The following is a 27,985-nucleotide window of genomic DNA, read 5'->3' as shown; positions in this document are numbered from 1 at the left end:
CCACATGGCCTTGGCAACCCACCATGAGGACGCTAGTGTACTTGTCTGGCTTGCAGGTCTGCTTCCGTTGCAGCGTTCTTCGATTTTGATTTCCTTGTTTTGCACTCGTCGATTGAGGGTTTGAAATTTATTTCTGCAGCTCCTTTTCCCGCCTGAGCAGCACGAGAGAATCCGACAGGAATTTCGAACCAATTTGCATTCGATTTCCCGCTGACATCGCCCGCTTCTTTTCCCCTTTGCCAATCCTCTGCCGATACTACCGATCGTCAACTTGTCTTTGGTCCTCCTGTTGCGGTCGGTGTCCGGCGGGGTGGATGTGCCTGTCTGCACGACGCCTGACCCAACATCCTTTCTTGGTCGTTCTCGCTGCGCCTCTCTCTTTCTGCCGCCTGCCCTTTTTGCACCCGGTCATCGATCGTCTTGACTGACTGCGTCTTACCGTACACACATGCCTTGGTGGTGACCGTGGCTACCGCTTTCTTCGCTCCTTCTCCATCATCCTCGTTCCTTTCCCCGCTTTGCACCTCCCCATCCTTGTCATCGTTGCTGCGGGCCGTTCGCAGACGATCGAGGGAGCAGCAGCAGGGTCTTCATTTCTGGACGCCCTGTCCGTTTCCGTTCGTAAAGCGGCCTCTCTCCGACGTTGGGCTCCACCACCTCCTTGATCATCCGCCATCGATTTGCTTCGATCCGCCTCGCCCCATCACCAACCGAACGCGCATAGCAGGGTATCCACTGGTACATCCGTATACCAGAGCCATCACGACACCTGGTCGATAACATCCACGCGCTCTACGCTCATCAAACGATACTCCGGTTCTAGGAACTCCTTTGCAGCGAGTTCCAGAGCCTAGTCGGGAGTATCTCCAACCTCTGTCACCATTTCGGGCCCACCTGCTCACCAAGATCCTCTCCGTCCTCCTCCCTCACGCAAGCGACCCGTAGCAGAGGCTGACACCACCACATCCATCCAGACGCAGTCGGCCTCCCACTCCGACCAATCGGCTCAGGCAGCTTCTGCCGCTGCCTCGCCTTCCACCACCAAGAGGGCGCGCTTCGAGAGCGCAAGCGGCTCAGCGGCTCTCCCACCCCCTGTCGCTTCCAACCCAGTGCCGCTCACTCCCTTTCAAGAGTCGCTTCCCGGCCCTCACTACACCCCCTTGCCTCCCACGCGCGCCATATCTTCGCCCCGAGTCAACCACCCGCCTCGCTCGACCAGCAGCTTTGGTTCGCAGTCTAACGCACTCACTGCTCCAACCGCCGCGCATAGCAATCCCGACTCACCCGCCACTTCCAGCTCGGCTCCCGCATCTCGTCGTTCCAACCCGCTCAGCTTTGATCACCGCTCGCCACCCGTCAACCTACCCTTCCCTGCCAACTCGTCCACCTATTTTGGAGAGTCTTCGTCCACCAGAATGTTCGATCTCGACGAGTCCGTTCGGGCGCTCTACTTTGCGCCCACTCCCATGCTCGTTCTCGATCACAACCGAAGGATTCGCATGATGAACCGTCCCTGCGAGAGCATCTTCCTCATGACCGGCGTCAGCTGCATGGGCCAGACCATGGATAAACTCGTCGCAGATTCCCACCGTAGCGGCCTGGCTGCGGCGCTCCACGAAGCATCTCAAGTCCGCGCTACCGCCGCTTGGGCGCCGCCTGTCCTCACGCGCCTCACCTTCCTCCAGGATGATCAGAAAATGTTCACCGCAGAGATGTCCATCGCCGCCTGGCACCCCACTGACGAGGTCTTCTCCGAGACCTTCAATAATCACTACGCCAAGAGTCTCTCCGTGGACACCGACAAGCCAGAACAATCTCCGTTTGCTCCAAATCGCTCCGAGTCTATGGACGGCCGAGGCGCGTCGCTTCCGCACGAGTCGTACTTCACCATCAGCATCGTTCCCACTCGTCTTGCCGAGCGACGCATGAGCCCCACCGACTTGCAGATCAGCAAGACTGAGCAGCTCAGGGAAGGCGTCTTTCACACCATCGAAACCGCCATCATGGCCATGGCCTCGGATGGTTCCACTGTCATCCGCAATCGCGCCTGTGACGAGATGCTCAAGATGTTCGAAAAGAAAAACCCTCAGGATAAGCCCAAAAAGGCCCAGCCGCGCAAGCCAAGGGAAGGTCTTGAGGTCGACATGTCCTGGCTCTCGGACGTCATGGACTGCTTCACCGAGGATTTCAGCGAGCCTTTCCCAGAGGAGAACTATCCCATCTACCGGGCCGCCATCTATGGCCAGTTCACCAAGCCCGTTCGCATCGGCTGTGTCGCTACCGACACGGGTGCACGTAGGGTGTACGAGATCAGCGCCAAGCCCATGCGCGACGCCGGAGGCTTTGGAGAGCACATTGGTGGTGTCATCACCCTCGTCGACGTCACAGACTCGGAGCGAAAGTACAGGATGGAAGTCGAGAAGAAGGGTGAAGAATACTTCCGCACCATCTGCGACAGCATGCCGCAGATGCTCTGGACCGCCAAGGCTGACGGCAGCGTCGACTGGTACAACGAAGGTTGGACCCGCGTTACCGGTATCAGCACACAGGACTTACTGTCCCGCGGCTGGCAACACTTGTTCCACGAAGATGACATGGTAGAGACCAACCTCCGCTGGTCTCATTCCTTACGCACAGGCGAAGTATACCAGGTCATGTACCGATGCAAGGTGCTGGACGGTAGCTGGAGATGGCTGCTGGGCCGCGCTCTACCTGTACGCGATCCGAGCACGGGCAAGATTGTCAAATGGTACGGCAGTTGCACCGACTGCGACAGCGAGGTCAAGGCACTGGAAGCATCGCGCAAGTCGCAAGCGCAGCTCACTAGCGTCATCAACCACGCACACGTCACCATTTGGGCCATCGACCGAGACGCCATCATCACCATCGCTGAGGGACCAGGTGTGCGCTCGCTGCGGCTCGCTCCGGGCACGCCCAACGGCTCGGATGGTGACGGTTCTGGTTCGGGCAACTCGCTCACAGGATCCGTTGGCACCGGCACTTTCAACGCACGAAGCGAAGAGAACAAGGATGCAGATTCACAAACCAACAGCCAGAGCGCTGTCAGCGGCCCAGGCAAGCGTGGAGCCCAACGCAACATGATCGGCCGCAGCATCTACGAGGTCTGGGATTCGCCGGGGATCCGAGAAGCCATCGGTCGTGCTCTCAACGGCGAGTCTGTCGTTCAAGAGATGGAAATCGAGGGTCGTTGGTTCCGCACGCAATACACGCCGCAGCGCGACGAGTCGTACGAGCACGATGCCAACGAAGGCACGATCATTGGCGTCGTCGGTGCCTCGATGGACATTACCGACCGCCGACGTGCCGAGCTCAAGCTGGAGGAGTCGATGCATGAGAGGTCGCGTGCCCTTGCCGCCGAGACGGCAGCCAAGGAAGCCAGCCGCATCAAGTCCGAGTTCCTGGCCAACATGAGTCACGAGATTCGAACGCCGATTGCCGGTGTCATTGGGTTGTCAGAGCTGCTTTGCGACACGCCCCTCTCCAAGGACCAGCGTGATTTCGCCGAAAACATCCAGCGATCGGCCGACGCGCTGCTCACCGTCATCAACGATATCCTCGACTTTGAAAAGCTCGAACTCGGCAAGATGGATCTCGAAAAGACGGCGTTCAACCTCAACGTGGTAATCATGGATACCCAGAAGATGCTGACGTTTGCGACGCAGAAGAAAGGTCTCGAGTTCCGCAACGAGTGCCAGCTCAGCTTCACGGGTCAGATTGTCGGTGATGCGGGTAGGCTACGTCAGGTGTTGACCAACCTGCTGACCAACGCGATCAAATTCACCGCTGCCGGTGCCATCACGCTCCGCGTCATCGAGACCTACGAGGATCAAAAGAGCCTGCACGTCCACTTTGAGGTGCGCGACACGGGGTGCGGTATCTCGCAGACCACCCTCAAGAAGCTGTTCCAGCCGTTCAGTCAAGCCGATCCCTCGTTTGCGCGTCGCTTCGGCGGCACTGGTCTGGGTCTCTCCATCTGCAAGAACCTGGTTGATCTCATGGGCGGAACCATCGGTCTCGAGTCGGTCGAAAACAAGGGTTCCAATGCCTGGTTCAGCATTCCTTTCCAAAAGGCTGGAACCACCGAGTCCGGCGGCGATTCTTCGCCCGATGAAGAGGCAATCCCCACCATCAAAATGGACGAAGCCACCAGCAGCCTTGGTGTTAGCGAGAACCCCCTGCAACGACCCAGGAAGGACATCTGGATCTTGGTGGCGGAGGACAACCTGATCAATGCACAGATCGCGCTCAAGACGCTCAAAAAGATGGGTTTCAGCTGCAAGGTGGCCAAGGACGGTCTCGAGGCCATCGAAGAGGTGGGCAAGCAGCCTTACGACTTGATCCTCATGGACTGCCACATGCCCAACTGCGACGGATACGAGGCCACCAAGCGATTGCGCAAGTCGGACAGCGTCGACGTCCGCACCACGCCCATTATTGCCATGACTGCCTCGGCCATCCGCGGCGACCGCGAAAAGTGCTTGGCGGCAGGCATGTCTGACTACCTCTCCAAGCCGGTCAAGAGCGCTGCCCTCGAATCGACGCTGGTCAAGTGGCTTTTTGACCCTTCGACACGACAGAGTCTGTCAAGATATGTTGCGCCCCCCGCGCACGGCGATTACTTTGGCGTCAAGAAGCCTGAAGCAGGACTCGAGGTGACTATTCCCACCGCGGGCCAGCCAGGCTCGCCGCCACGTCTGATTGAACGAGATTCGACCGAGACGGTGATGGGACCGCGCTCGATCCAGTCTGGTCGACGCGGTTCGTTCAACCCGATCGCCGAACGTGAGGCTGTGGCGGCCGAGATCGCTGCGACGCAGACGCCCGTGGCTGCCTCGTCCTCGCAATCAATCGAGTTTCCCGTGGCCGGGTCGAGCAAAGAGGCAGACGGTTCGTCTGCGCTTGCGAACCTCTCGCGCGAGGCCTCTCTCTCTACATCACGCGCCGAGAGCGACGACGACGCTTTGGCCGAGGTCAAGACGACACCCAAGCCTGGCAAGAGCAGCAAGCGTCGACTGATGCGCCCTGGTCCCGTAAAGGTGGTCGCCGAGGATCCAGTGGCAGCCAAGGTGAGACCAGCGCCTAAGGTGCTATCGGCGCCCGAGGTGGCGATGGCGGAGAAGCCGCCCATCTTCATCCGTCGCTCGTCGCGCGAGCAAGGCGGCTTGGGACGCGACCTTGAGGGCGAAGTGGTGCGTGCTATGGAAGATGGGCAGGAGGGCCCTTCGCTCGGCGTGTCGATGGAGGAATCGGCGCTGGAAGGAGCAAACCACGAAGACGGTTTGCACGAGGAAGACAGCGCTCGTATCGAGGTTCGTAACTATATGTAGTCTCGTCAATCGCCAATCCTCTCAACCTCCTCAACTCTCTCAACCTCCTCAACTCTCTCAACCCCCCCTCCCCCAATCTATCTCTGTTTCTGCTTTGGTTTCCTTAGTTTTGTATCGCTGGTCACCGGAATCGCTTCGTTCTCCCAACAATGTTTCTCTACACACACATCGCATCGCGCTGATGCATTCCCATGTTTTGTCAAGATGTACTTTTACCTTATCGGCCCGCACGCTTAGAACACACGATTGGATTGGATGGCTTTTGTCTGGCTGTTGCGCTCTGGCTTGTGTTGTGGGTGCCGGCTCGAGGGTTGAGACGTCAGGCTTGGGGTTAAGTTAGTGTAGTGCAGTGCAGAGTGTGATGTTGCGATTGCAGGGGGGGAAGAGGGGGGTGGGGATATTCAACGTGAACTTAAATGACAAAGAAGGGCTCTGGTTGTTCGGTATCGCTGGTGCTATTGAAGCCGGCGTCGCTGTCGCCGTTATCGTTGCTGTGGAAGTGGGAGCTGTTGCGCGCAGCGGCTGCCTGTTGTTGCTGGCGTTTCTGCTTTTTGAGTTTGCGGTATTCCTCGTTCCAGTCGTCCTCTTCGTCGTCGTCGTCGTCTTTGTCGTCCTTGACTTTGCGTGAGTCCTTCGTGGACGAAGAGGCGGCGCCGGCGGCTTGCGCCTGCTTTGCTGCGTGAGCTTCTTGTTTGAGGAACGCACGTTTGCGCGCGCGTTTCTCTTGGCGTGCCAGCCGCAACTCTCGGCGCTCCCTTTGTGCCGACCAGGCACCGGCGGCGTCGCTGTCCACCTTGCGCTTCTTCTTGCCGCCGCCGACTGCCGTTGCTGCGGGGAAGAAGCTCGACCCGGATGCGTCCGAGTCATCTGAATCGTCTCCGCTGTCCGCGTCCTTCACCGCTGCCGCAGCCGCAGCCGCTTTAGCCAGCGCCGCTGCCTTGTCCTCCTCGACCTTGGCGAGCCGCAGCCTCTCCTTGGCTCTGTCCTTGAACGGAATCGCACCAAAGTCGATCTGCGCCTCGTCGTACACCAACGCACCGGAGGCCCTGCGCGCCTTCAACTCGGGCATGGCGGGCAAGCGAATCAAGCCAAACGCATGCGCGACACCCGCAAGGTCCAGGTCGGCCAGACGGAAGATGTACGACATTTCGTGCTTGCTGTATGCGCGGATGTAGGAGACGTAGGCGCGAATGGCGAAGTCGAACACTTCGCGGTCCTGCTGTGCGATTGTGCGGATGGTGGATTCCAACTCGCGCGCGGCGGGGTCTGGCTCCTCGGGCTCGAGGACGCCCTCGAGTGTCGCAGAGAGGTACGGGTAGGGTGCGAGCGGGATACGCTTGACACCCATGTACGCGACAAAGTCTTCCTCGCGCCCGGAGTGCAGCATGACGATGGCGCGTCCCCGGCGCCCAGCTCTCGCCGTCCTGCCACATCGGTGCGAAAACACCTTCGGATCCGTAGGCGGGTCGTACTGCACCACCACCTCGACATCGGGCAAGTCCAGTCCTCGTGCAGCAACGTCCGTGCAGAACAACACGGTCGCCCCGCTTGTCGCCTTAGATGAGGCGGCGACAGCGCCATCCAGCGCCGTGCTCGCAACAAAGGCGTCAAACATGCTCTTGCGCTTGCTCGGCGTCTGCTTGCCGTGGAGTGCGTGCAGCTTGATCCGGTTCTGCTTGAGCACCGCCAGCTGGCTGAAGACCGAATGAAAATAGTTGACCTGGGCACACGTGCTAAAGTAGACGATGAACTTGCGCGCTCCGCCACTCATGCCCTTGTCGCTGTTCTCGAAGAGCAGGATGCGCACGAGCTGAGATAGCTTGTTCTCCGGACGCGAGACTTGGAAGAGGTTCTGCAAGCTGGCTGGTGTGCGTCTCGAATCGTCGCCCGCCGCCGCGCCCGCGGATGCTCCTGCTGCTGCTGATGTCGCTGTGGCTGCTTTTTTCTTGGCCTCAACTTTGACCACAACACGCACCGGATTGCGCAGCCCCATGCGGACGAGTTCGGAGAGCGCGTCGGTCATCGTTGCGCTAAAGAGCCCCGTTCGGCGCTGCTTGGGGAGGAGCGAGAGGATGCGGCGCAAGTTCTCCGCGAAGCCAAGATCGAGCAGGCGATCTGCTTCGTCGAGGACGAGCACTTCGAGTTGAGCCTTTTTGACGCCTTTTCGGGAGAGCAGCTCTTCGAGTCGCCCGGGAGTGCCGACAAGGATGTCCGCGCCAGAGTCGCGGAAGATGCGATAGTCGTCGAGCGGGGTGGATTTGGAACCGCCGACGACGAGCTGTACCCCTGCAATTTTCGTCGTCGTTTTCGGTGGTGGGGATGCTTTCTTCTTGTTGGCTTTCTTGCGAGCGGCGGATGAGTCGGAATCACTATCGCTGTCGCTGTCACTGTCGCTGGTTTCTGCGTCTTCTTCCTCTTCTAGCTTGTCTCCCTCTGCTGCTGCTGCAGCAGCTTCCACCTGGTTCTGTGCATCCAAAAACGTCCCGATCACCTTGTGAATCTGCTCCGCCAACTCCCTCGTAGGCGATACGATCAAAGCACCCACCTCGTCCTTCTTCAACTTGGTCGATCGCCGCAGCAGCATCTCCAGCACCGGAATCACAAACGCCAGCGTCTTGCCCGAGCCCGTCACCGCCTCCACCACTACATCCTTGTGCGACAGGAACAGCGGGATCGTCGATGCCTGCACGGGCGTCATCTGGTGGAACCCCATGTCCGAGAGCAAGGACAGGATCCACGGTGTGAGCGACGGGTTGAGCCTCGTCCACCGTCCTGCGTATGATGGAGCGGACCGCAGCTCTGTCGGGCCCGCTGCGGGTGTCGATGGGATGCGTGGGGTGCCGCTCATCTTGGTCGCTGTCTGCGCGCGAGAGGCGTCCTAGACCGAGTGGCGTGTGCAGAGAAGGTATGGATGCAGGAATGGTGGCAGGAGAGGAAGAAACAAGGGGTAAAAATTTCAAAAGCCACCTGGACCCTGAACTCGTTTCTTTCATCATCCAAGAACCGTCACCAAAAAGAGAACTGCAGCACCTAGGATTCCCGCGTGGTCCCCCACCGCAGTACTGACTAGGCGATACCTTGCTTAACTTCGCAGATCGGACGGGATGCGGTGCTTTCAAGGTTCTATGGCCGCAGATGTTAGGGGTTGGTGTTCAACAGATTATGTACCAATGTAATCTTGTTTTTCAGCCACGATCAAACAGCTTCGAATAGCCGCAGACACACACACACACTCACACACTGCAATGCGAGTTGAACCAGTGCAAGATATAAATTAAAATTGAACTGCGGCTACACACTGCAGGCGTGAGCCGGACCATTACTCTTCGGGACACCTCAAAAAAAGCGGGTATCATGGTATCGCCAAGCCTCTACTGGCGCTTCTAACCTTGACGGGCAGCGTCGCTCGTTCACTGGATCACGCACTTCTCCTCGCGAAGCCCCAAGGCCTCGAGATCCTCCTGTCGACGGTCCTTCTCGTTGTCCTTGGACTTCTCCTTGACCTCCCGCGGGAACCACGTCTGCAGGTACTTGTCGGCGTCTTCGTCCATGTTTCGGCGATCGGCCGTCTTGACCACGCTGGGGGCCCTGCACAGCGGACAGTCGTCCTTGCCCTGTCGCTGCAGCTTGACCAGACATCGCAGACAGAACAGATGCGAGCAGTCGAGCCGTACGGGCCTCCACGCCACCGAAGTGCAGATGGCACAGCTGTAGTCGTCGACGGCGGGCAGGATGGGCAGAAGCGTGGTGGTGACGAGCGAGAGGAGGATGTGCGGCAGCGATTCGGACAGGATGCCCGTGGTAGCCGACGGCAGCAACGCCGCCAACGAAGGGTGCGCGGCCGACGAGACGAGCGCTGTCGAATTGCCATTCGATACATCCGCTGCAGGCTGGAACGCCGACGCGGGGAGGTTGATCACTCCGCCTGAGCCGACGGGATGGATCCCCATTGCACGCCTCGCTGCCTCCTGCTGCGCCATGAAAGCCCGAAGATCGTTGCTAGCCGTCAGAGCCGTCCGCTTGTCGTGCTTCTTGAGGATCTTTCGTGCGGCCTCGACGTTGACGCGCTGAAACTTTTTCACGTCAAGCAGAGCAAAGTTGAGACGCAGGAAATCCTCAATAGCGGTGGCGCTGGCTTGATTCTTGAGACCCTGACTGCTGGGACCCGATCCGAGCTTGAGCTTGACGAGACGTCCCTTTTTGCTCGGCGCAGGCGCATCAGGATCGTGGATCCAGCCGCGCTTGGCGAGCTCGAGTGCAAAGCGCTTCAGTCGAGCTTCGCTTTCATCGATGCTGAGCTCGCCACGGTCCTTTTCGCGTTGGCTCTCGAACACCTGCATGTCGACCCATAGACCGAAAATCTCCCTCCACACGTACAGATCGTTTTTGGACGCAAAGGGACTAGAAGCACGTGCGATGGCCGAGCACAGCGACTCGGTCTCGAGCACAAAGTTGTCACGCTGGTGCGTCTGGATGTTGGACAGATTCTGCAGCGCATGCGTCAGCGTGTCCAGGAACTGTGTGTCTGCCGTGAGTGGGATCACCACCTCGCGGGAACGAGTGCCGCGCTTCCTTCGAATCTCGCTCTGACGCTTGACCTTTTGCTCTCGCGTCTCGCCTTCGGGACCATCCTCTGGGATGGTCGAGAAGCGTCTGGTGGGAGTGGTGGGAAGCTCGATGATTTGCTCTTCGAGGCTCTTGCGGCTGCTAGCGTCGTCCGAAAGACTGGCAGCCTCACTGTTGTCAGCATCCTCGTCATCGTCCCCTTCATCATCGGAAGGCAGCGGCGATTCGATGTAGAGTCGAATGCGAGGCACGGGGTGCTCTGGTGTGCCACCGAGCTCGTACTCGGCACGGGCGCGGCGGCCGTATTTGCCTTCGACCCAGCGATGTCTCGCCGGACTGGCACTCTTGTCGTTGCGCGAGGTGTTGGGTAGGGACAGGGTGGTGCGAGGATTCCTGGTAGTATTCGAGCTGGGATCCCAATCGAGCTTTGCCTCCTCCCTCCACTTGCTAGCGTTCCAATCGTGACGGCCTGGGCTAGGATCATAGGAGCGGCTGGGAGCGGCTGCAGCGTTGCCATCGGAGGGCCTCTTGCTCAGACCCATGGCTGCCAAGTCCTTTCGCCCGAGCCCTGCCCATTTGGTAGCATCTGGTGGATGACCGGCGCTGAAAGAGGCTCGGCCGCGCGTCTCCGAGTGCAAATATAGATCGTCCATCGAGGAGCTGACGGCTTCGACGCCGTGACTGTAGCGACGAGGCTTGGGTGACGAAGGCACGTTTAGCACGTCGGAATTGGCCGGCAGTTGTTGAGAAGCGCTGCTAGAGGACGCTGGTGGAGCCTCGGCTGTCTCTGTGGCCTTTGCATTCGTCACAGCGACCGATTTGCCGGGAGTTGAGGCTCTGCGAATCATGTCGACGGAAAAGTCGCTGACCCACTTTCCAGCGGGAGTGAGCTTTTTGGGAGCACCATGCTGATCTTCCTGTTCCGAGCTGTTGCCAGAGTCGTCTGCCAGCGCAGAATCAGAGCCACCGACGTTGGCTGGGAGCGGGTTTGTCTTGTGCTTGGGCGAGTCGTGTGGGGAGCCATTCGCCTCATCTTCAGGGCGAATGAGAAGCTCTCGAAGAACATCAGCACCGAGGCCGATGGATTCGAGCTCGGCGACGACACCATTGATGAGCTTTTTGAGATGCTTATACTCTAAAGCACCGTTCCTCCATTCCTCGGGGAAGGCGGGGTCCGCCATGGTCTCCATGTAGGTCTTGCCGAACTTCATCTTGGTCGGTCGGCGCTACGCGCTCTTGGGCGAGGAGGTGTATCTCAGAGTCGATGTCGTGGCTCCGTGCATCGAAGCTGTCACAAGGTGGTGGTGAGCGGTAGGAAGCGCACGGATGGCGACGATTGCTCCATCCAAGGCGCAAAGCAGCCGCTCTGGGTTGCTCTGGGTTGATGTCGTCTGCGTGTTGCGCGTTGCTACTGAGCATTGATGTCTGCGTGGGTGAAGGGTAAGACGGATGCAGCGTCGCAATAAAAGAGCGGCGCCGACTCGGCTGAGTTTTTCTGAGTGAGAAGAAAGCCCAGCTCGCTAAAGAGACAGAGAGGCGGCAAAGCGAAGCAAGATCGAGGGTCTGCGTGCGGCCGTAGAGGAACATTGCCCGCCGCCCAGGCACACAGTGAGTCGTGAAGCGAACCAAAGACGGCCCGTTTTGGTCTTGTCTTATTAAAATCGATTTTGATTTTATTATACGGCGTGACCGCTTCTCTGTACAGTACCAAAAGGAACGGCAGGCCTGCCGTGCATTGGGGTTTTGCCGACGCGACCTGAAGGTGCGCACGTTGTCAATGAGCAACCAACGAAAGGCCGAAAGACGAGAGGGAAGAGCCAAGGTAGCGGAGCTCGCGTGCAGGCCACGTTCTGCGTCAAGTGCTTTCTCTCCAACATTGAGCATTATTTATTTACGTTTGAGCGACTTTAACGCTCGACTGTCGAAGATGCAGGACGAACCAGACGGCCGATCTAATCTTGACCTAGAAAGGTCAGCTCCATCATCGTGTCACGATGCTTCGATGAGCGGTTTCCATCCTGTCGCGCACGCACACAGTCAGAGAGGTTCCTCGCGCCAATGCCTTTACACCCAGATCGAATTGAGTACGACTATCTTACTGTGCAGCAGTGACGGCCCTTCAAAAGAACATTTTGTTGATCTTGTCCTTGGCCGCGCCTTTGACAGCTGCCTCGCGCGTGCTCTTCAGGAAATCGTTTGCCCCGCGCTCGAGGGACGTCAATCCGTCTTCGATTCCGCTCATCATGGCGCCACGTGCCTTGAGCAGATCAATGTTCTGATAGCCTGTCTGCCATGCCGATGTGGTCGACGCAGCCACCGCCTTGGCCTTGCTTGCATCTCTTCGCACAGCTGGCAGGCTCGATCCACCAGCAGCGCCGCGCTCCTCAGGCCGCTCTCGCTCGCTTTCCGCCTGTGCCGCCGCTGCCACGCGAGCTGGCCGATAGTCCCGCGGCGGCAGCGCTTCTGCCAGCTTGGGCGGTTCCGGCCGCTTGGGTCCTGCAAGCACCGCGTCCATCTGAGCCCCGACCGAGAGCACGCCCGTGGTCTTGGTGCCAAACCATCCCGCAATGCTGGTCGCAACTCCTGCCGCTGAGGCTGCCACGCCTGGATGCACCGGCATCGCATGGCCCAACGCCGGATTATAGAGTGTGAGATTCGGCTGTCCAGGTCGACGTAAGGATGCAAATGTCGTCCACAGCCGCACATCCAGGCTGCTGCATACCTCGACAAAGTCTCCATGCGGGTCGAAGGAGATCGAGGGCCTCGCGCCCTGCACCTCGCCTACTTCTCGATGGTGACGCTGCAGTCGAACAATGGGTTCCAGTCGAGGCAAGCTGAACAGCCGGATGCTGCTCGACGTCACCACCGAGGCTACCTTGTCTTGCGCCCGTTCGATGATTCCACAGCCCAGTACGCGCTCGCCGATCTCTGCACGCGATACAATGGATCCTGTCACACCATACCGAAGCGTCACTTGCTGGTCTGTAAAGCCGAGCAAAACGTCCGCATGTGGCACCGACGACTGGGACATCGATCCTGTGGGACCATACTCCTGCTCTCGCAACGCCTGCTGCAGATCGCTGGGTAGAGTGTGGCGATCTCTACCGCCGACGTCGAGAATGTGAATGGCTCGGGTCCCGCTCATCTCGTCGAGCTTCTGCGTGCCCGTTCGCTCCATGAGCCACAAATCGAGCGTCTTTTGCAGTGTCCATACCGTAGTCAACCCGTTGGCCCGCGCTACGATGAGACGAGGTGCGAAACTCGGATCCTCAGCGACGCGGCAGACGCTAAAAGTAAGATGAACGACGGGACTCTTAGACTCGGCTTCCAGGATTTTGCGAAGTGCCCTGTCATCGCTGTTGTCGCTGCGTCCAGCATCGTGCTGACCGCCAACCCCTTCTTTCAGGATGAGCTCGGCGTTGCGGAAATCCAGCACAGCCAGCGTAGTACCACAAGCGATTGCCATGAAGCCAATGTCGGTCGCGGCAAATGCAGATACTTCACCTCGCATGAGATCCACCATCAAGTTGGGCTTGAAGCCGTCGTGTCTTGGATCCGCAAGGTGTTGAAGGAAGACGACTTCGTCATGCTCGGTCACGGTTGACGGCATAGCATTGTGCCCCTGAGGTGGCACAAAGGCAGGGCCGGTTCCTGACTGAAGAGACGCTGCGTCGGCGTAGAATCCACTTCTGTGATCGACGTTGCCCTCGGGCATGCCGTGCGTGCTAAGTCTCTTGGGATCACGACGCGGACGCGGGGGAGGAACACCACTGTACACCTCTGTGCTATGTGTTGACAGGCGATTGGCATCAGCGACATCTGACGAAGGTCCGGCAGCTCCACTGCGTCCGCTATCCTCCACTCCGAGCTCCTTCATGGCTCGAGACATCTCAGCGTCGAGCAAGCTTGACGAGCCAATGCTATTGCGAGAGTGGGGCGAGGCAACCGAGATGGATGATCTGCCAGCACTACGTGGGCTTGTCACGGGCGGGATCATGAGCTGCGCCTGTTCCGCTTCCTCCCTTACGATGGCCTCCTCCACCTGGTCTTGAATTGCTTCCGTCTCGCTGAGATGAGCAAAGCCAAAGCGCCAATGGACCAGCTGTCCCGTAGAAAGGGAAATCGTCGCCTCAAGGACCTCGGCAGCAAATTGCACATCCTGCACTCTAGCTCTGTCGCGGGCCCGGTCGAAGGAGGGATGGCCTACCATCGACGGGCTACGCAGGAGACTCCTTGTGTCGATAGTAAGGTGAGGCAAAGGCGATGGAAAGCCTTGTTGCAACCAAATGCGCGGGAACGGGGACTGGCTGCGCAAGTCGTCCTCGTCAGGCCGGCCCATCAGCAGTAGTTGCGGGCTGGCATCGTAGAACCGCACCGTGCCATCGAGATGCCAGGTGAGCAGAACTCGAAATCTGGCTGATCGAAGGAGGTCCGGTATGCCATCGGTGCCCTCGCCAGACAGACAGGCCGATGCTTTTCCGCCTGCCAGATTAAGCGGCGGTTTGCTATTGTCGTGCGAAAATCGAAGGGCGGACGCCGCGGCTTGCTGCTCCTGCTTCTGGCTCAAACCGGTCACATCGAGCGGACCAACGAGTTTGCGGTAAGCATGAGGGGTCAAGATTTGAAGTTTGGCACCCAAGATGGCGCCTCCGCCCGAGAGAGTGAGAGGCAAGGGCAGATGCAACTCCTTCTGCGGACCCGAATGATGGCTTGACGGCGGTGGAGGGAGCGGCGATGTGGATGAGTGTGGCTTGGGCGGGAAGGCAAAGCAAGCGAGGCCGCGCGCGGCGGCAGGCGGCGGCAAAGTGGGCAGGCTTGGATCTGCTGCCAGCAGAACTACCACGGCAGACGGGTCGTAGGTGCCGGAATAGTGCGGATTACTTTTGGGCAATAGCAGAAAGTCTTCGACGATGCTCGAAGTTGGGTACACAACCTCGGACAAAGGTACGAGCGAGTCGTGCAGCGCAACACGCAGCTTGTGATTGGCTTCGACGCCTGCGCCTCCCCACAAAGTGAGTGTGCTACTGTAGGGCGGAAGGTTGGCGCAGAAGAGACCAGGCGGATCGATGCCGGCATTGGCACCGCCCAAAACTGTCAGCACTGTGCCTTTAATGGGGCTATCAGCTGGATCGGTGGATGAAGACGTGCGTTGGCGTTGTTGAGACTGCCAGTTGGCAGCACTCTCACTCGCCATATCGATCCAACCTTTCTCCGGGAAGCCGGACCAAGCCAATTTGAAGATCGGCTCCTTTGACGGCCGAGGTATGTCCATGAGTGTAGGATCGACGAGGGGCTTTTCGACGTCGAGGCTGTCCAGTGTTCGAACCATGATGGGCTTGTCATCGTCGCGAATGCACCAGAAGGAGATACAGCCGTCCTCATGGCCCATGGCAAAAATTTCGCCGTCTGGTCTCCAGGCGATGCAAGTAGCAGGAGGTGCACGCTCTGTCCATATCAGATCCGGATGTCCGCCCGAGCCGCTCGCACCCGGGAGTAGTCGGAGCTGAAAAGTTTTGAGAACAGCACGCTCGCGAATGTCGAGCAGGATGGTGCCACCCTCGTAGGCCAAGAGCATCTGGTTGATGTCCTTCGGGTGGGTCTTGATGTCGATGATGAGCGGCACGTGACGACGGTTGGGTGCATCAGGGACACCGGACTTGCGTAGGATCTCTTCTTCTTCCCACCAAAGATTGGGAACGCGGTATGGGGATGGACACATGCGCTCAAGGTCAAAGGCATCGACAGTGCCGTCGCGAAGTCCGAGGAACATGTGAGAATGGGCGGAGGACACTTCGATGCAAGTCACCTTGTTGCGGACGGTGTGAACGCCGACTCGTTGTGGTGTATCTGGATGTGGTGGACCTGTGATGCTATGCCCCGTAGATGCGCTCGAGGCGCGATACTGATTACTCGAGGAGCCGTGAGCGGCTCTGATCTGCGGGTCGGGTCGCTCGAGGTCGTATACGCTAATGTTGTCTTTCTCATCGATACAGATCAAGAGGCCCGTGCCAGACTTGAAGGCAAGATGATTGACCTTGTGAGCTGGTCGAAGCGAGAAAGAGAGCTGAACGGCGGGGGATCCGAAGAGGTGGATGGTGCCAAGCGTGGTGCCGACTGCGAGGAAGCCCTGGACGGGGTCAAATGCCATGGCGGTGACCTCGCCGGGCAAAGCGAGGCCAGCGAGAAGCCCTTCATTGAAGGTACCAGCGCTGCTGAGATGTGCGTTGGCCAGGCTGCGCGACCAGTCGGTCTGAAAGAGGAAGTCGGGCGGTCTAGATCCGCCAGCTTGCGCTGCGCGGTCGCGAAGCGACTTGATCCAAGACGAGGACATCTTCAAGGACTATGGCGGCGTTTAGCTGCGGGCGAGTGTGTTCCGAGTCGGAACGAGAAGATGCGAAGGTCAAGAATGCAAAGTTGACAACGAGTTTATCGAGATGGTGGCCTAAAACAGATGCGCAGAACAAAGCTGGGTTGTGACTTTCAAGCGCAGGCGATCTAGCACCGTAGCTGATCGAGAGTTGCGAGACGAAGGCCAAAGACGTCTTACGATGGCTAAAAGAGGACCTTCCGGCAGCTCGAACGTAGCTTGAGTTGTGTATTGGCTAGGAGAGACGGAGGTCGGGAGCACTCCATCAACTCTGCCGTTCTTCGGAGTAGTGACAGTCCGAAACAACGAATTCACTCTGTGACTGTAACGTGCTCTTCGACAAGCACTTGTGTGGAGGCGTGCAGCTGCCAAGACCATTTACCCTTCGCAAATTCGGCACGTCCTTCCGACGCTGAGTGGATCTGTGCGCCAAAAACGAACGCGGTCCCGATTCGACGATTTCAACATTCGTCATCTCCTGTTTCGTTCTCCGCGTTTCTTCTCATCACTTGTTCTGACGAGGCCGTAGCTCGGAATCGACATTCTACACTTTCGTCGCTTTTATCGTCATCAGCCAGCAACAGTGTCAAACTGGAACACTCTGACAAAGAGCTGACAGACAGTTCAGGCGGCTCCTTTGCTGTCGTGTCAAGAGGCTAACACAGCTTCGCAAGAGGCTCAGGAGGTCGGGACGTCCGCGAACAGTCACAGCACCTCACGGCATCACTCGCGTATCTGGCGGATGAACCGACGAGTCAGACTACAGACAAGACACAATGGCATCAAAACGAGCGGCCGAGGCTGCAGCCGCCGTGTCGGCGCCTCCGACCTTGCCAAGGGTGCAGATACCCGCTGAGCACCTGCAGATCCTCTTACAGCGATTCGAGTCGCTTCTGTCATCCATCGTCGGTCTCAAAGAAGAGATCGCAGTGGTACCCGGCTTGGACGAGTGGCCGGCGCTGCTGCACCGATACACCAACCTGCTCTCGCACGTCTACTCGCTCTCGTCATCCCTCCTGTCGGCATCTCCGCACTTTTTGCCATCGCAGCTCGCGTCATTCAACAAGGTGCTTGAAGCAGAAGCAGAGAACGCCAACCTGTATGCTGATGCAGCTGAGGCTTCTGCACTCTTTGGAGGCATCATGGGTGCGGCCAGCTCGAGCGGTGCGGCTGACGATGGTGTCAAGGCTACAGCAGACGGCCTACCCGAGCTCAACTTTTACGATCGCAACAACCCGTTGCCTCTTTTGTTAGCTCACCCCGTGCTGCCGATTCCAGACGACAACATCAACTTTCTTGGCGCGTTACTTCGCACAGCGCCAGAGGTCGAGATCTTAAAGGAGGAAAGCGGCTTGATCGACAGCTACGATGCATCTGCAGGCGTCGACGCGCAGAAAGATATCCACGCAGAGCTGGTCCACATCCAGGACGAGATCTCGCAGCACGACATTTTGGCGCTTCGAGCTTTGCGCATGTGGTACCATCTTCGAAATGCACCGGACGAGGAGGGCAACGTTCTCAATGTTCGCGAACGACTTCCAGACCCAGACGACGGCGAGGACGAAGGGGACGACGCCAAGGAAGAGGAAGAGGACAGCGACGACGATTCCGAGGATGGCGCGGAAGCCAAGAGGGCACAGGCGGAACAGAGGCAAAGGCGAAGAGCAGAGCAGAGTTGCTGGAGCGCCGATGCCGTTTCTGCGTTCCTCCGCGGTCACGCAACTAGCCTCTGAAATGCGCTTTGAGCTGTGCAGCAATGCGGAGTAGCATCTGCCATCGCACGCCGCACCAGGACGGATCTAAACATCCACCATATACCCAGCAATCAGCAGAGATAATGTGCATCCTAGCCTTCAAACATCCTTGCCCAGGTGTGGCATCGTCTGCTCATGAGCCCCGATCGCCGATCTGTAAAGATCAAGCGGACGAGATCGGATCCTTGTAGAGGCATCAAGGGTAATAGAGGCGGGGAAAGTGTTATGGCGGTACAAGCTTAACTCAGCTCGCATAACAAGGCAGCAAGCGGCTGCTCGCTCGCTGCAGGTGAGGGTCTGGCCATTTGTACGGAACGCGGTCAACGACGGATTGGATGCAGCTCCAGCTGCGCGGGCTGAGCACTGTTTTAAGACCGTACCTGTCCTAATAGAGGCGGTACCGGAGCAAAGCGAACGAGCTCTTGGCAGAACCGAACACACTCTGCGGTACCTGGCTCGCTGCCATTTGCCATTGGTCGGACGTGCCCGAGTGCAGACCATGTTTCAGATCCAGCTTGGGGAGACAGGCTGAGTGTCCCGCGTTTGCCGAGTCCTAGCGCAGGGTGCTATTGGCTCCAGCCTATCAAGCGTCGCGATAGCAGACATAAACTGAGAATGGCCTCTATTCTCGAGGGAGCAACTCCATTGTGCGATTGCAGAACACTACCGTGGTACCGCACGCAGAACCATAGCTGGGCCGAGCCAATGATGTCGCTCCAGATGCGAAGCTCCCACACAACTCGTGTCATGGAAGGTGGGAATGATCTGCGCTCAGCAGCGTTGACATGTTTCTTTTCGAGCCACTGGTGCCGAATACATCCTTGTCGAACGACTACAGGCACAAGACGCGACCAACAAGGCTTGCAGTTGCTGCAGCTCCAACCGAACTTCTTTCCGGGCTTCCATCAATAATGTTCGCGCAGCCACGGTCGAGGGTCTGGACCCACAATACAAACGGCTTTTGGAAGCACTTTAATTCGCACTTTTGGGACTGTAATGGAGGATTTTCGCGTCGCATCCGGTTCTAATTAGCGAATACAGCGGCGTTCGAACTGGCCTCGCGAATGGGAAAGCCGTCGGGGATCGGAACGGGGTGCGCGCTCAACCAAGAAAAATGAACCTTGCCATGTGCGACTTACTTTCTTCCCCTCGTTCCATCCATGATTCCAACACTAGTCTGGGAACGAGTGGGCGTGCATTTAGCGTATAGCCCAACCAGCGCGACAGCAGGAAGCAGTGCTCGCAGCTAAGCTCCCCCTCTCTACCCCCGAAGACCACAACAAGATCGATACATGCCACCTGCAATGTACGTAATATGTTTGAATGGACAGCTTTGCAGTCGTGTGAAGGGCGGTGGCGCTTGTCGGGGGAGGAGCAACAACAACAGCAAGCAGACTTTCTGGCATGCTCTTTTGGTCTGGACCCATGGGCACTCTACTTGGTTGTGGCGTAAGGGACCGAGCTGTCTGAGTGCTCACGCATTAGACCCTAAAATGCCCCAAGAAGAAAAAAAAATAGCCCCTTGGATCCCCGTCTGCTGTAGACGGCGTTCCATTTTGCCCGAGTGAGATGTCAAACAACCCAAAAAAAACGTATCAATGTGCTGGGTCGGTAGCTCTCTCATTCTCTCTTCCGCTCGCCTTCGGCATCCTCTTCTGGCAGCAGCAGGTCCCGAGTCGGCCTCAATTTTTAGAAACACGTTGCGCAACGATGATAGAGTTGGAACAATGGGCTGACCGGTGGTGTTCGTTTCAGGGCAAGGCATGGCCTGGCCAACAAAGGGTGGAAGGGCTACTGTTAGTCGTTTGCCGACACGCTCTTTCAAGGTGCTCTCTGCTTGTGCACGACGCCGAACCTCGCTTCCGTTGTGCAGGCGGCTTCCAAGCCACACTGACCCTGCACCCTGTCCCATGCACCAGTCACCGGGACTATACCTGTACCGCTTTTGTGGTACAGCGGACCGCCAACACCTGATTTTGGCATCACCCTGATTCCGCTTCGACAGGGCCTGGATCCTTTTCCGGGCTTGTCGGCGTCTCCTTCCTTTAAAGTATGGACTCCGCTGCTGCTCATTGTCCTGTCTCTTCACATGTCTCTGTCTACCTCCTTTCCTCTCCCGCCACCCGGTGGACTCTCCGTAGACTGTCAGGAGTGGCAGAGGGTGTCTGGTTTTTGAGTTCCCGCTCGCATTGCTCTGGCCCCAACCTTGGCTCACGCCTGCACCCTGGCTTCTCTGACCAGATCCCTCGCGCACTCACACTAGATTCGCGTCCTCCTCCCCGGGTTAGAATTCGTCCAGCGATCCTTCTGCCCAATCGCTTCCCCTTTGGTGGTACAGTAAACCGGGTTCAAAGCTGCCACATCCGGGGACCGCTTCCATCGATACAAACACCAACCTCGCGGCTTCCAACCTGCTTGCTTGCTGGCGTGGCCCCGTCCTCCTACATTCGCCGCTTTGCGTTCATGTACCCTTTACCATACACTTGTCGCTCAAACAACTAGGGTACCGCTAATTCGTGTCCGTTACCATGCTTGATTGGTCCACGAGCTCCTTTGCTTAGTCTCTTGGCTCCCCACCTCCTCCTCCTCCTTGACTTCTCTCCTCATCCTCATTTCCTGGAACACTTTGCAACAACTTTCGCTCTACCACCACCATCGACTTGCCCTTGGACACCACACCTTCCACACTCATACAGCCTAGCTCAACAGCACAACCAGGAGGACCTCGACGTGTGTCGGCATCGATACAAGTCTCGCCTTTCATCTCGCACTTCCAACGGCAATAGCAACCTACAGGTCGCAAAGTGGCGGCATTAATTATTCACCATTACCGCTGTCTGTCTTGCTCACCAGCTTCCTAGCTGGTCACACGAACTTTCACAGTCTCGGCGCAGAGATCCGATGGACGATGATCGCCACTATGACCGAGGCACGCTTCGCTTCTCGGCGCGCAGTGGTCACGACCGGGTTTCGGAAATGCCGAGTGACGACCGACAGTACAGCAACTCCACATCAAGCCATCATGAACGCTCCTACACAGCCCAGCAGTATCGCGATGACTACTTGCCGCAGCAACAAGGGCAACGACGTTTGCTGAGAGAACCGGACTGGGGCTATGGCTTTGTCCCTTCTCGCTCGCCGCCGTCGGTATCCGACGCACCGGGCCCCTCGCACCGACGAGCATCCCAGCAGAGGAGCTACCGACCTCGTGTCGACGCTCCCACTCCCAGCCTTCCCAGCCAATCCGAATGGCTCGTCCTGCCCAGCGTGACCCACGCCCTCGGCATGTACGGTGACCGCCGTCGTCAGGAACCTCGCTTCTCGCTCGTCATCCGACAGCAGCCTCGTCGCGGCCTCGCCATTGGAAACAGCCAGATTTCGCTGCGTTCGGCTCGGTCAATCCCCATAGACCCGCCACCCGTCTGCGAGCTGCTCGTCGACCGCAGTGGAGATGAGCAGTTGCTTTCGCTTCCCGAGGCGTTTATCCGCGCACAGCTGGTGCGCGGTGATTCGCCCATGGACGAGTGTACGTCGGATGCACGGCTCATCGAGCCGCTCGTGGGCGATACGCTGCAGAGTGCGTTCAACTCGCGCATCGACACTCGGGAGGATCAAAGCTTCTTCGTCTTTAAGGAGCTCGGCGTGCGCAATCGCGGCGTCTACCGTCTGCGCTTCGACCTGTTCGACCGCGTCGGCCTGCGGATCTTCAAGATCGCCTCGGTCTACAGCGACGCCTTCGAGGTGCAGGAGCGAAGAAAGCACCCGGGTCTCTCGGCTTCCTCAGCGCTGATGGACGCACTCGTGGACCGAGGCATGAAGTACAAGTTGAGGAAAGCCAACGACAAGCAGAATCCCAAGAAGCGCAAATCGCCCGAAGATTTCTACTATGGAGACGAACGCTCCATGACAGCTGCTCGCAGGCAGAGCTATGCTACTGGCGAGTTTGACAGCCGAGACCATGCCGCTGCTGCTGCTGCTGCTGCTGCTGCTGCGGCATCGTCCTCGTCTTCGCGTTCACCGCACGGCGATGCACCGGGACAGCTGTTGAGACCCATTGCGCAGCGTGCGCACTCGGGCGAACGCATCTTGACGCTGGCAGAGGATCGTCGCAACCATGCAGAGATGCTGCCGCCTCCGAGACATCGACTCAGCCCCACGTTCCGAGCCGCAGGGAGCAGTAGCGACAGGATCCCCCAACTGCCCAGTCTAGCGCGTCTGACTACCAGACCATCGCATACAGCACGATCGATTCCACCACTCGCGTTGCACCTCTCGTCTTCGCAGCTGCCCCCGTATCCGCAGCCGCACTCGTCCTCGCGCTCGGCGTGGACCTCCCAACAGGAGCAGCAGGATGACGAGCAGCAGTATAGGCAGCAAGGCTTGGCACACTCTCCGGGGCTTGGTCAATACCAGACTGCTGCGGATGCAGGCATCAGCAGCAGCAACAACCATCTTCACAATGGACGCATCCTCTCGCCCATGACGACCGACAACGTGGAGCGTCAACGACCGCCGCTCGAACTCCGTTCCTCCTCCTCGTCTGTCGCTACCTCCAACTCGAACACCTCCAACTCGAACGGAAGGGAAGGCTTTGAACGCTTCGCCTCGACCCCATCCTCGTCCACCAACGAAGGCACACCGTTCGTGTCCAACGGCGGTGAAAGGTCAAGCTCCTCACCAGCGAACGGAGCGGGGTCGCTCAACAAGCCCAGCCACGCAGACTACCCCGCTGCCACACCCTCAAACGGTCGCAGGGGCAGCATCAGCAAGCTCCCCTCTCCCTCTTTGTCGTCCTCATCGTCGTTATCTTCCTCTTCGTCCCGAGGAAACAGACCCACACTCCCTCCCATCTCCAGCTTGTACGCCGCATCACCGCCTGCCGGCAGGAGGCGCTCCGCAGCAGCGCTGGCTCATCAGGAGCCTTCCTACTTTGGCAGCATCTCTCCGAGAAACGGGCATTAGGCCAGCAGCTCCGCCGTCAGGGTATATACCGTCCTCTTCTGAAAAGCTTTTGTCACCGTAGTTTCGCAATTTTATATCCTCGGCATCGTAGAACCTCACTCGCGAGTGTCGAGCCTGTGAACGTATGATGAAAAGACACACGAAGGCTGACTGATAGCGAAGAGGAGATTCTGCGCATTCGCACGAAGTGGGATCCATGGGATAGGGCTTCATGACTAACACCTCTCTTGCTCCGCCAGCACTCAGTAGCTCAACCACTCGCTCATCATGCCAACTCATCATGCCAACTCACACAAGCACGCACCTCCTGAAGCTAAAGCAACTGGAATTGAGCAACTGAACAAACCCCAATCTACAGACAATCACGAAATCGAAACAAAGAACGGCTTCTCCCCGTCCTTCCTCGGCGTCGTCTCCTGCGCCAGCTTCACCAAAGGATCGTTGATAGCCACCCTGATCCTCTCCGCCGTAGCCGGCGACACCAAATGGAACGAATCCCTCAACGCATCCACGCCTGCCTCACCGTAATGCACCCTCGCTGCGGAAATCGCCTGCTTGAGCGCAAAGAACACCGAGCTTCCCAAGAACAGCGGCGGCTCTCCAATACCCTTACTCGACTGGATCGTGCCCAGATGCTTGTTGTGCCTGTCCACGGCCGGGTTCGAAGGGTCCTGCACCTTGAGGAACGAGATACGCATGTCCGTCGGCGTATCGAGGAAAGCGGGGATCTTGTAGTTACCCGGCCCACGCGTCGCAAGCTGTCCATTGTTCAGGTACAGCGTCTCCTCCATGGTGAACAGTCCAAAGCCTTGGGTGAAGGCACCTTCGATCTGACCCACGTCAATCGAAGGGTTGATTGAACGGCCAATGTCCATGTGCACGTCTGCACGCACAATGCGGTGGTCGCCCGTGATCGTGTCCAACTCGACCTCGGAGATGGCCGCACCTTGGGTAAAGTAGTAGAACGGCGTACCTGTTCCATTCGACCAGTTGTACCCGATACCGGGCGTACGGTAGTGCCCAATCGCAGACAGCTGAACACGGTTGAAGTAGGCAGCGTGCACCGCATCCTTCCATGCTTCGACACCCGCCAACCCCTTCGCAGCCGCATCCGCACGGAACGCGGCAATCGCCTCGTTGATCTGAACGCAAGCGTTCTTCAGCGCCATACCGTTGAGATCCGACGACGCCGACGCAGCCGTCGCCGAGGTGTTGGACGCCTGCGTGGTGTTGGTCTCGGTGAGATGCACCATCGACACTGGGATACCGAGCTCGGTCGCCACCACCTGCGCCATCTTCGTGTGCAGACCTTGGCCCATCTCTGTACCGCCGTGCGAGAAAAGCACACTACCGTCGTGATGGTAGACGTGCACAACAGCGTACGCCTGGTTCAGGAAAATTGCCGTGAAGGAAATGCCGAATTTGGTCGGGATCATCGCAATACCCCTCTTTCGGTAACGGTGCTTTGCATTGAACTCATCCACCGCCTTGGTACGAGCCTCGAGCTCGCCGGAGCGCTTGAGCTGCTCCCAGAGCGTGGGAACGTTCCAGTCAACCAGCTTCTGCTTGAAGTGCGTCTCCTCGTTCTCCTTGTACAGGTTCATCTCGCGCATCACCTCGGGCCGCATGCCAATCACCGACGCCGCCTTGCTAACAAAGTCTTCGGTGAAGAACATCCCCTGAGGTCCGCCAAAGCCACGGAAGGCGGTGTTCGACATGGTGTTGGTTTTGCAGATGAAACCCTCGACGTGGAGATGCGGGATCTGGTAGCAATTGTCAATGTGGAACATGGCACGCTCGAGCACGGCCTGCGACAGATCCTGACTCCAACCACCGTTGTTGTACACGATGGCATGTAGACGTTCGAGCTTACCCGAAGAGCTAAAGGCGAGCTTCCACTTGCACAGGAACGGATGACGCTGGCCCGTCGTGAGCATGTCCTCGTCGCGATCGAGCATCACACGAACCGGTCGACCGACCTTCTTAGCTGCCAGGGTGAGGGGAGCCGCAAAGGCGATCGTACGCGACTCCTTGCCACCGAACCCACCTCCCAATCGCTTGACACGCGTAACAACACGGTTGTTAGGGATGCCGAGGATGGAAGCACAGAAGACCTGGGTTTCGGAAGGGTTCTGTGTCGACGAAATCACCTCGATCTCCGAATCCTCCTTGCCTGGAATCACGACACACGCGTTGGTCTCGAGGTAGAAGTGTTCCTGACCTCCCATGCGAGTCTCGCCCTCCAAGACATGGTCGTACTGCGCCCAGCCTTCGTCGGACGAATCACCACGGTGAATGACGGGACGCGGCTTGAAAAAGCTTTTGGCGGCAACAGCCTCGTCAATGGTGAGGATGTGAGGCAAGTCTTCGTATTCGATCTTGACCTTGTGGGCTGCAGCCTGCGCATTGCGCTTGGTGTCGGCAACAATAACACCAATGATCTGACCAACAGTGTAGACCTTGTCTTCAGCAAAGAATGTCTCGTCCATCGCAGGCGGGTTCCAAATGTTGCTACCACCTTCGGGGATGTCCTTGTACGTGACAAAGTCGACGACACCTGGCATCTGCAGCGCCTCGGATGCATCCACCTTCTTCAAGACGGCGTGCGCACGCTGAGACAGCACAAAGCCGGCATGCAGCTCGTTGGCAACGGGCGGCAAGTCGTCGATGTAGACAGCTTCACCCGTGACCTGCTTCATAGCCGACAGATGGGGGATCGAATCACCAACAGGCTGCTTGATGGCAACGTTTTCCAGATCTTGCTGACCAGAAGTAGCGGGTCGCTCGACAGTGCTGGTGGCAAGCTCTTCGAGGTCCGGAAGCGCTGCAAGCGCAGTAGCAAGCTTTGGAAGACCGAGGCGTGGCGCAGCGAGACCCCAGAAGCGAGTCAAGAAACCGAGCGCCAGCGTCTTGCGGAAGATCGGCATACCACCAGGCACGCCATACGAGAGTGGGAAATCCTGCGTAGCCAGGATCTGCAAAGCCTCGCTCAACGTCTCCGGTGCGCTGAATTGCTTGCCCTCCAGGAACTTTTGCACTTGAACACTCTGCATCGTGGTAGGACCCATGCCACCGAAGGCAAGCGTGGCATCGACGATCTTGTCCTCGCGGACGGAGAGGCGAAGACACGCGTTGACGATGGCAATGTCGTCGTCTTTGCGTTTGGACTGCTTGAAAGCGTGAACCACGCTGCCAGCGTCGCCAGACCAAGGAACAAAGAGCTTGGTGATGACAGCACCGGCGGGCAAAGCAGTCTTGCGATAACCGAGGAAGAAGTCGCGCATGTTGACGGACTTCTCTTCAGACGAGGTGGTGTCGACGAAGAAGAGCTGGGCGCCGGTGGCCACCCAAACAGGGTTGAGATCCGAGATGGGCGATGCGGTGGCAATGTTACCTGCCAGCGTAGCCACGTTTCTGATCTGGTTGGATGCAAAGTAGGCAAGGTTGTCGAGGATGGCGCGCTTGACCTGCTGAGCATAGGCCGAAGCAGGACGCTCGGCTTTGAGTTGGCGGACGAGGTCGGTAAGACTCAAGTTGGCACCGACGGTGATGCCGCGGTCGTCCGAGCGGTAGAAGGCGAGGTCCTTGATGTGGTCTGAGACAAAGATGGAGACGCTGTACTTGAGATGCTTGAATTTGACCTCGATACCGGTTTCGGTGTTGCCGCTGCGAATCTTGCCGCCGGCGTCGAGACCGTAGAGCTTCATGCACTCGACAAGCGACTGAAGCGAGCCGGGTCGGAGCCAGACCTGTCGTGCCGAGGTTGATTTAGCTGAAGGGGTCTCGCCTTCGAGGTCGTCCGAGTCTGGTTGCTCCTCGATGAAGACGAGGTTCTGCGCGTCAAAGGTATCTTTGGCAAGGTAAGGTGGGAAAATGAGCTCGGAGGCAGCATCGTAAGGTTTGAATTGGACGGGGTCAAGGACCTTGTGAATGGCATCTGCTGTAGTTGAGATACCAGGGGTCGTGGCACTTGGGGCACAGCCTTTGGACTTGCCGTTGACCATGCAGCAATCGTCGCCCTTGGCACAGGGAGTTCGTGTGATGAGGTCAGCCTCGGGGGGTGTTGTAGGCTCTGCGTCGTCCGAATCGTCGCTGTTGAGGTTGCTCGAGTTGCTGCTGGAACCGACGTTGGTGCTCTTGACGGTGGCGAAGGACTTGGCAGCATCGAGGATGGGGCGATATCCTGTGCAGCGGCAGAGACAGCCGTCGAGCGAGTGCTCGATGTCCTCCTCGGTGAGATGGCCGTAGCCGTTGCGCACAGTAGCGTAGAGAGACATGACGATACCGGGAGTACAGAAGCCGCACTGGGATCCAAAGAGCTTTCCGATGCGCTCCTGAATAGGGTGTGGGTTGGACGAGGAACCGATGCCTTCCACGGTGAGGATATGGCAGCCATGAACGGCGACAAGCGGCAGCAAACATGCGTTGACCGACTTGTATCTGTAGGGAGCTTTCGAAGAGGAAGAGGAGGAGGAGGACGGCGAATGGGAATCGTACTTGCCGACAACGACGGTGCACGCACCACAGCCACCTTCACCACATCCTAGCTTTGTACCGGTGAAGCCCTTGCTTCGGATGAACTCCAGTAGTGTGAGGTCGAGATCGTCGCCTTTGGCAGGAGAGAGCTGGAAGCGGGTGTTGTTTACAGTGAAGACGAGCTTGGACGTGGTTTGAGTGAAAGAGCTTGGCAGCTCAAAGCCGTCGACCACCTTGGTGGCGGGCACAGGAACTGGCATCTTAGTGTGGGGAAAGTCCAGGACGTCACTAAAATGAGTAGGAGGATGACCTTTATGAGCGCTAAGTGGGGACGGCGAGTTGGACTAGTGACGGGGAGACTGAAGATGGTGGTGTGTCCGGATCCAATCCAAGGCAGATGGAAGGAGGTCCAAAGATGTGATTGATGAGGAAGACGTGGGAGGGAGCTGCTGATAAGAGTCGATAGGAAAGGCCTTTTCGATCCGTTGTAAGGATGAAGACAGAAGGAGGTA

General features: G+C 58.1%; 7 protein-coding genes across 7 annotated transcripts; 3 read left to right on the top strand and 4 right to left on the bottom strand.

The window, feature by feature from the left end:
- Window positions 1-4: 4 nt before the first annotated feature.
- EX895_005929 (uncharacterized protein) lies at window positions 5-5,348 on the top strand (the record flags this gene model as incomplete). The annotated part of the gene is made up of 2 exons (XM_029886521.1): window positions 5-35; window positions 946-5,348. The coding sequence occupies 2 exons, from the start codon at window positions 5-7 to the stop codon at window positions 5,346-5,348; spliced, it is 4,434 nt and encodes a 1,477-aa protein (XP_029736834.1).
- Window positions 5,349-5,760: 412 nt separating this feature from the next.
- Window positions 5,761-8,196, bottom strand: EX895_005928 (uncharacterized protein; the record flags this gene model as incomplete). The annotated part of the gene is made up of 1 exon (XM_029886520.1): window positions 5,761-8,196. One exon carries the CDS (start codon window positions 8,194-8,196, stop codon window positions 5,761-5,763), a length of 2,436 nt encoding a protein of 811 aa, XP_029736833.1.
- A 562-nt stretch (window positions 8,197-8,758) lies between these two features.
- EX895_005927 (uncharacterized protein) lies at window positions 8,759-11,125 on the bottom strand (the record flags this gene model as incomplete). The annotated part of the gene is made up of 1 exon (XM_029886519.1): window positions 8,759-11,125. The coding sequence occupies one exon, from the start codon at window positions 11,123-11,125 to the stop codon at window positions 8,759-8,761; it is 2,367 nt and encodes a 788-aa protein (XP_029736832.1).
- A 908-nt stretch (window positions 11,126-12,033) lies between these two features.
- On the bottom strand, window positions 12,034-16,245 carry EX895_005926 (uncharacterized protein; the record flags this gene model as incomplete). Its single annotated transcript, XM_029886518.1, has 1 exon — window positions 12,034-16,245. One exon carries the CDS (start codon window positions 16,243-16,245, stop codon window positions 12,034-12,036), a length of 4,212 nt encoding a protein of 1,403 aa, XP_029736831.1.
- An 812-nt stretch (window positions 16,246-17,057) lies between these two features.
- On the top strand, window positions 17,058-18,014 carry EX895_005925 (uncharacterized protein; the record flags this gene model as incomplete). Its single annotated transcript, XM_029886517.1, has 1 exon — window positions 17,058-18,014. One exon carries the CDS (start codon window positions 17,058-17,060, stop codon window positions 18,012-18,014), a length of 957 nt encoding a protein of 318 aa, XP_029736830.1.
- Window positions 18,015-20,936: 2,922 nt separating this feature from the next.
- Window positions 20,937-22,997, top strand: EX895_005924 (uncharacterized protein; the record flags this gene model as incomplete). Its single annotated transcript, XM_029886516.1, has 1 exon — window positions 20,937-22,997. The coding sequence occupies one exon, from the start codon at window positions 20,937-20,939 to the stop codon at window positions 22,995-22,997; it is 2,061 nt and encodes a 686-aa protein (XP_029736829.1).
- Window positions 22,998-23,359: 362 nt separating this feature from the next.
- On the bottom strand, window positions 23,360-27,733 carry EX895_005923 (uncharacterized protein; the record flags this gene model as incomplete). The annotated part of the gene is made up of 1 exon (XM_029886515.1): window positions 23,360-27,733. The coding sequence occupies one exon, from the start codon at window positions 27,731-27,733 to the stop codon at window positions 23,360-23,362; it is 4,374 nt and encodes a 1,457-aa protein (XP_029736828.1).
- Window positions 27,734-27,985: the final 252 nt, after the last annotated feature.

Source organism: Sporisorium graminicola, chromosome SGRAM_8 (genome assembly GCF_005498985.1).
Source record: "Sporisorium graminicola strain CBS 10092 chromosome SGRAM_8, whole genome shotgun sequence".
Lineage (NCBI taxonomy): Eukaryota > Fungi > Basidiomycota > Ustilaginomycetes > Ustilaginales > Ustilaginaceae > Sporisorium > Sporisorium graminicola.
The sequence above is the reverse complement of the archived record's forward strand: the minus strand, read 5'-3'. Positions and strand labels throughout refer to the sequence as shown.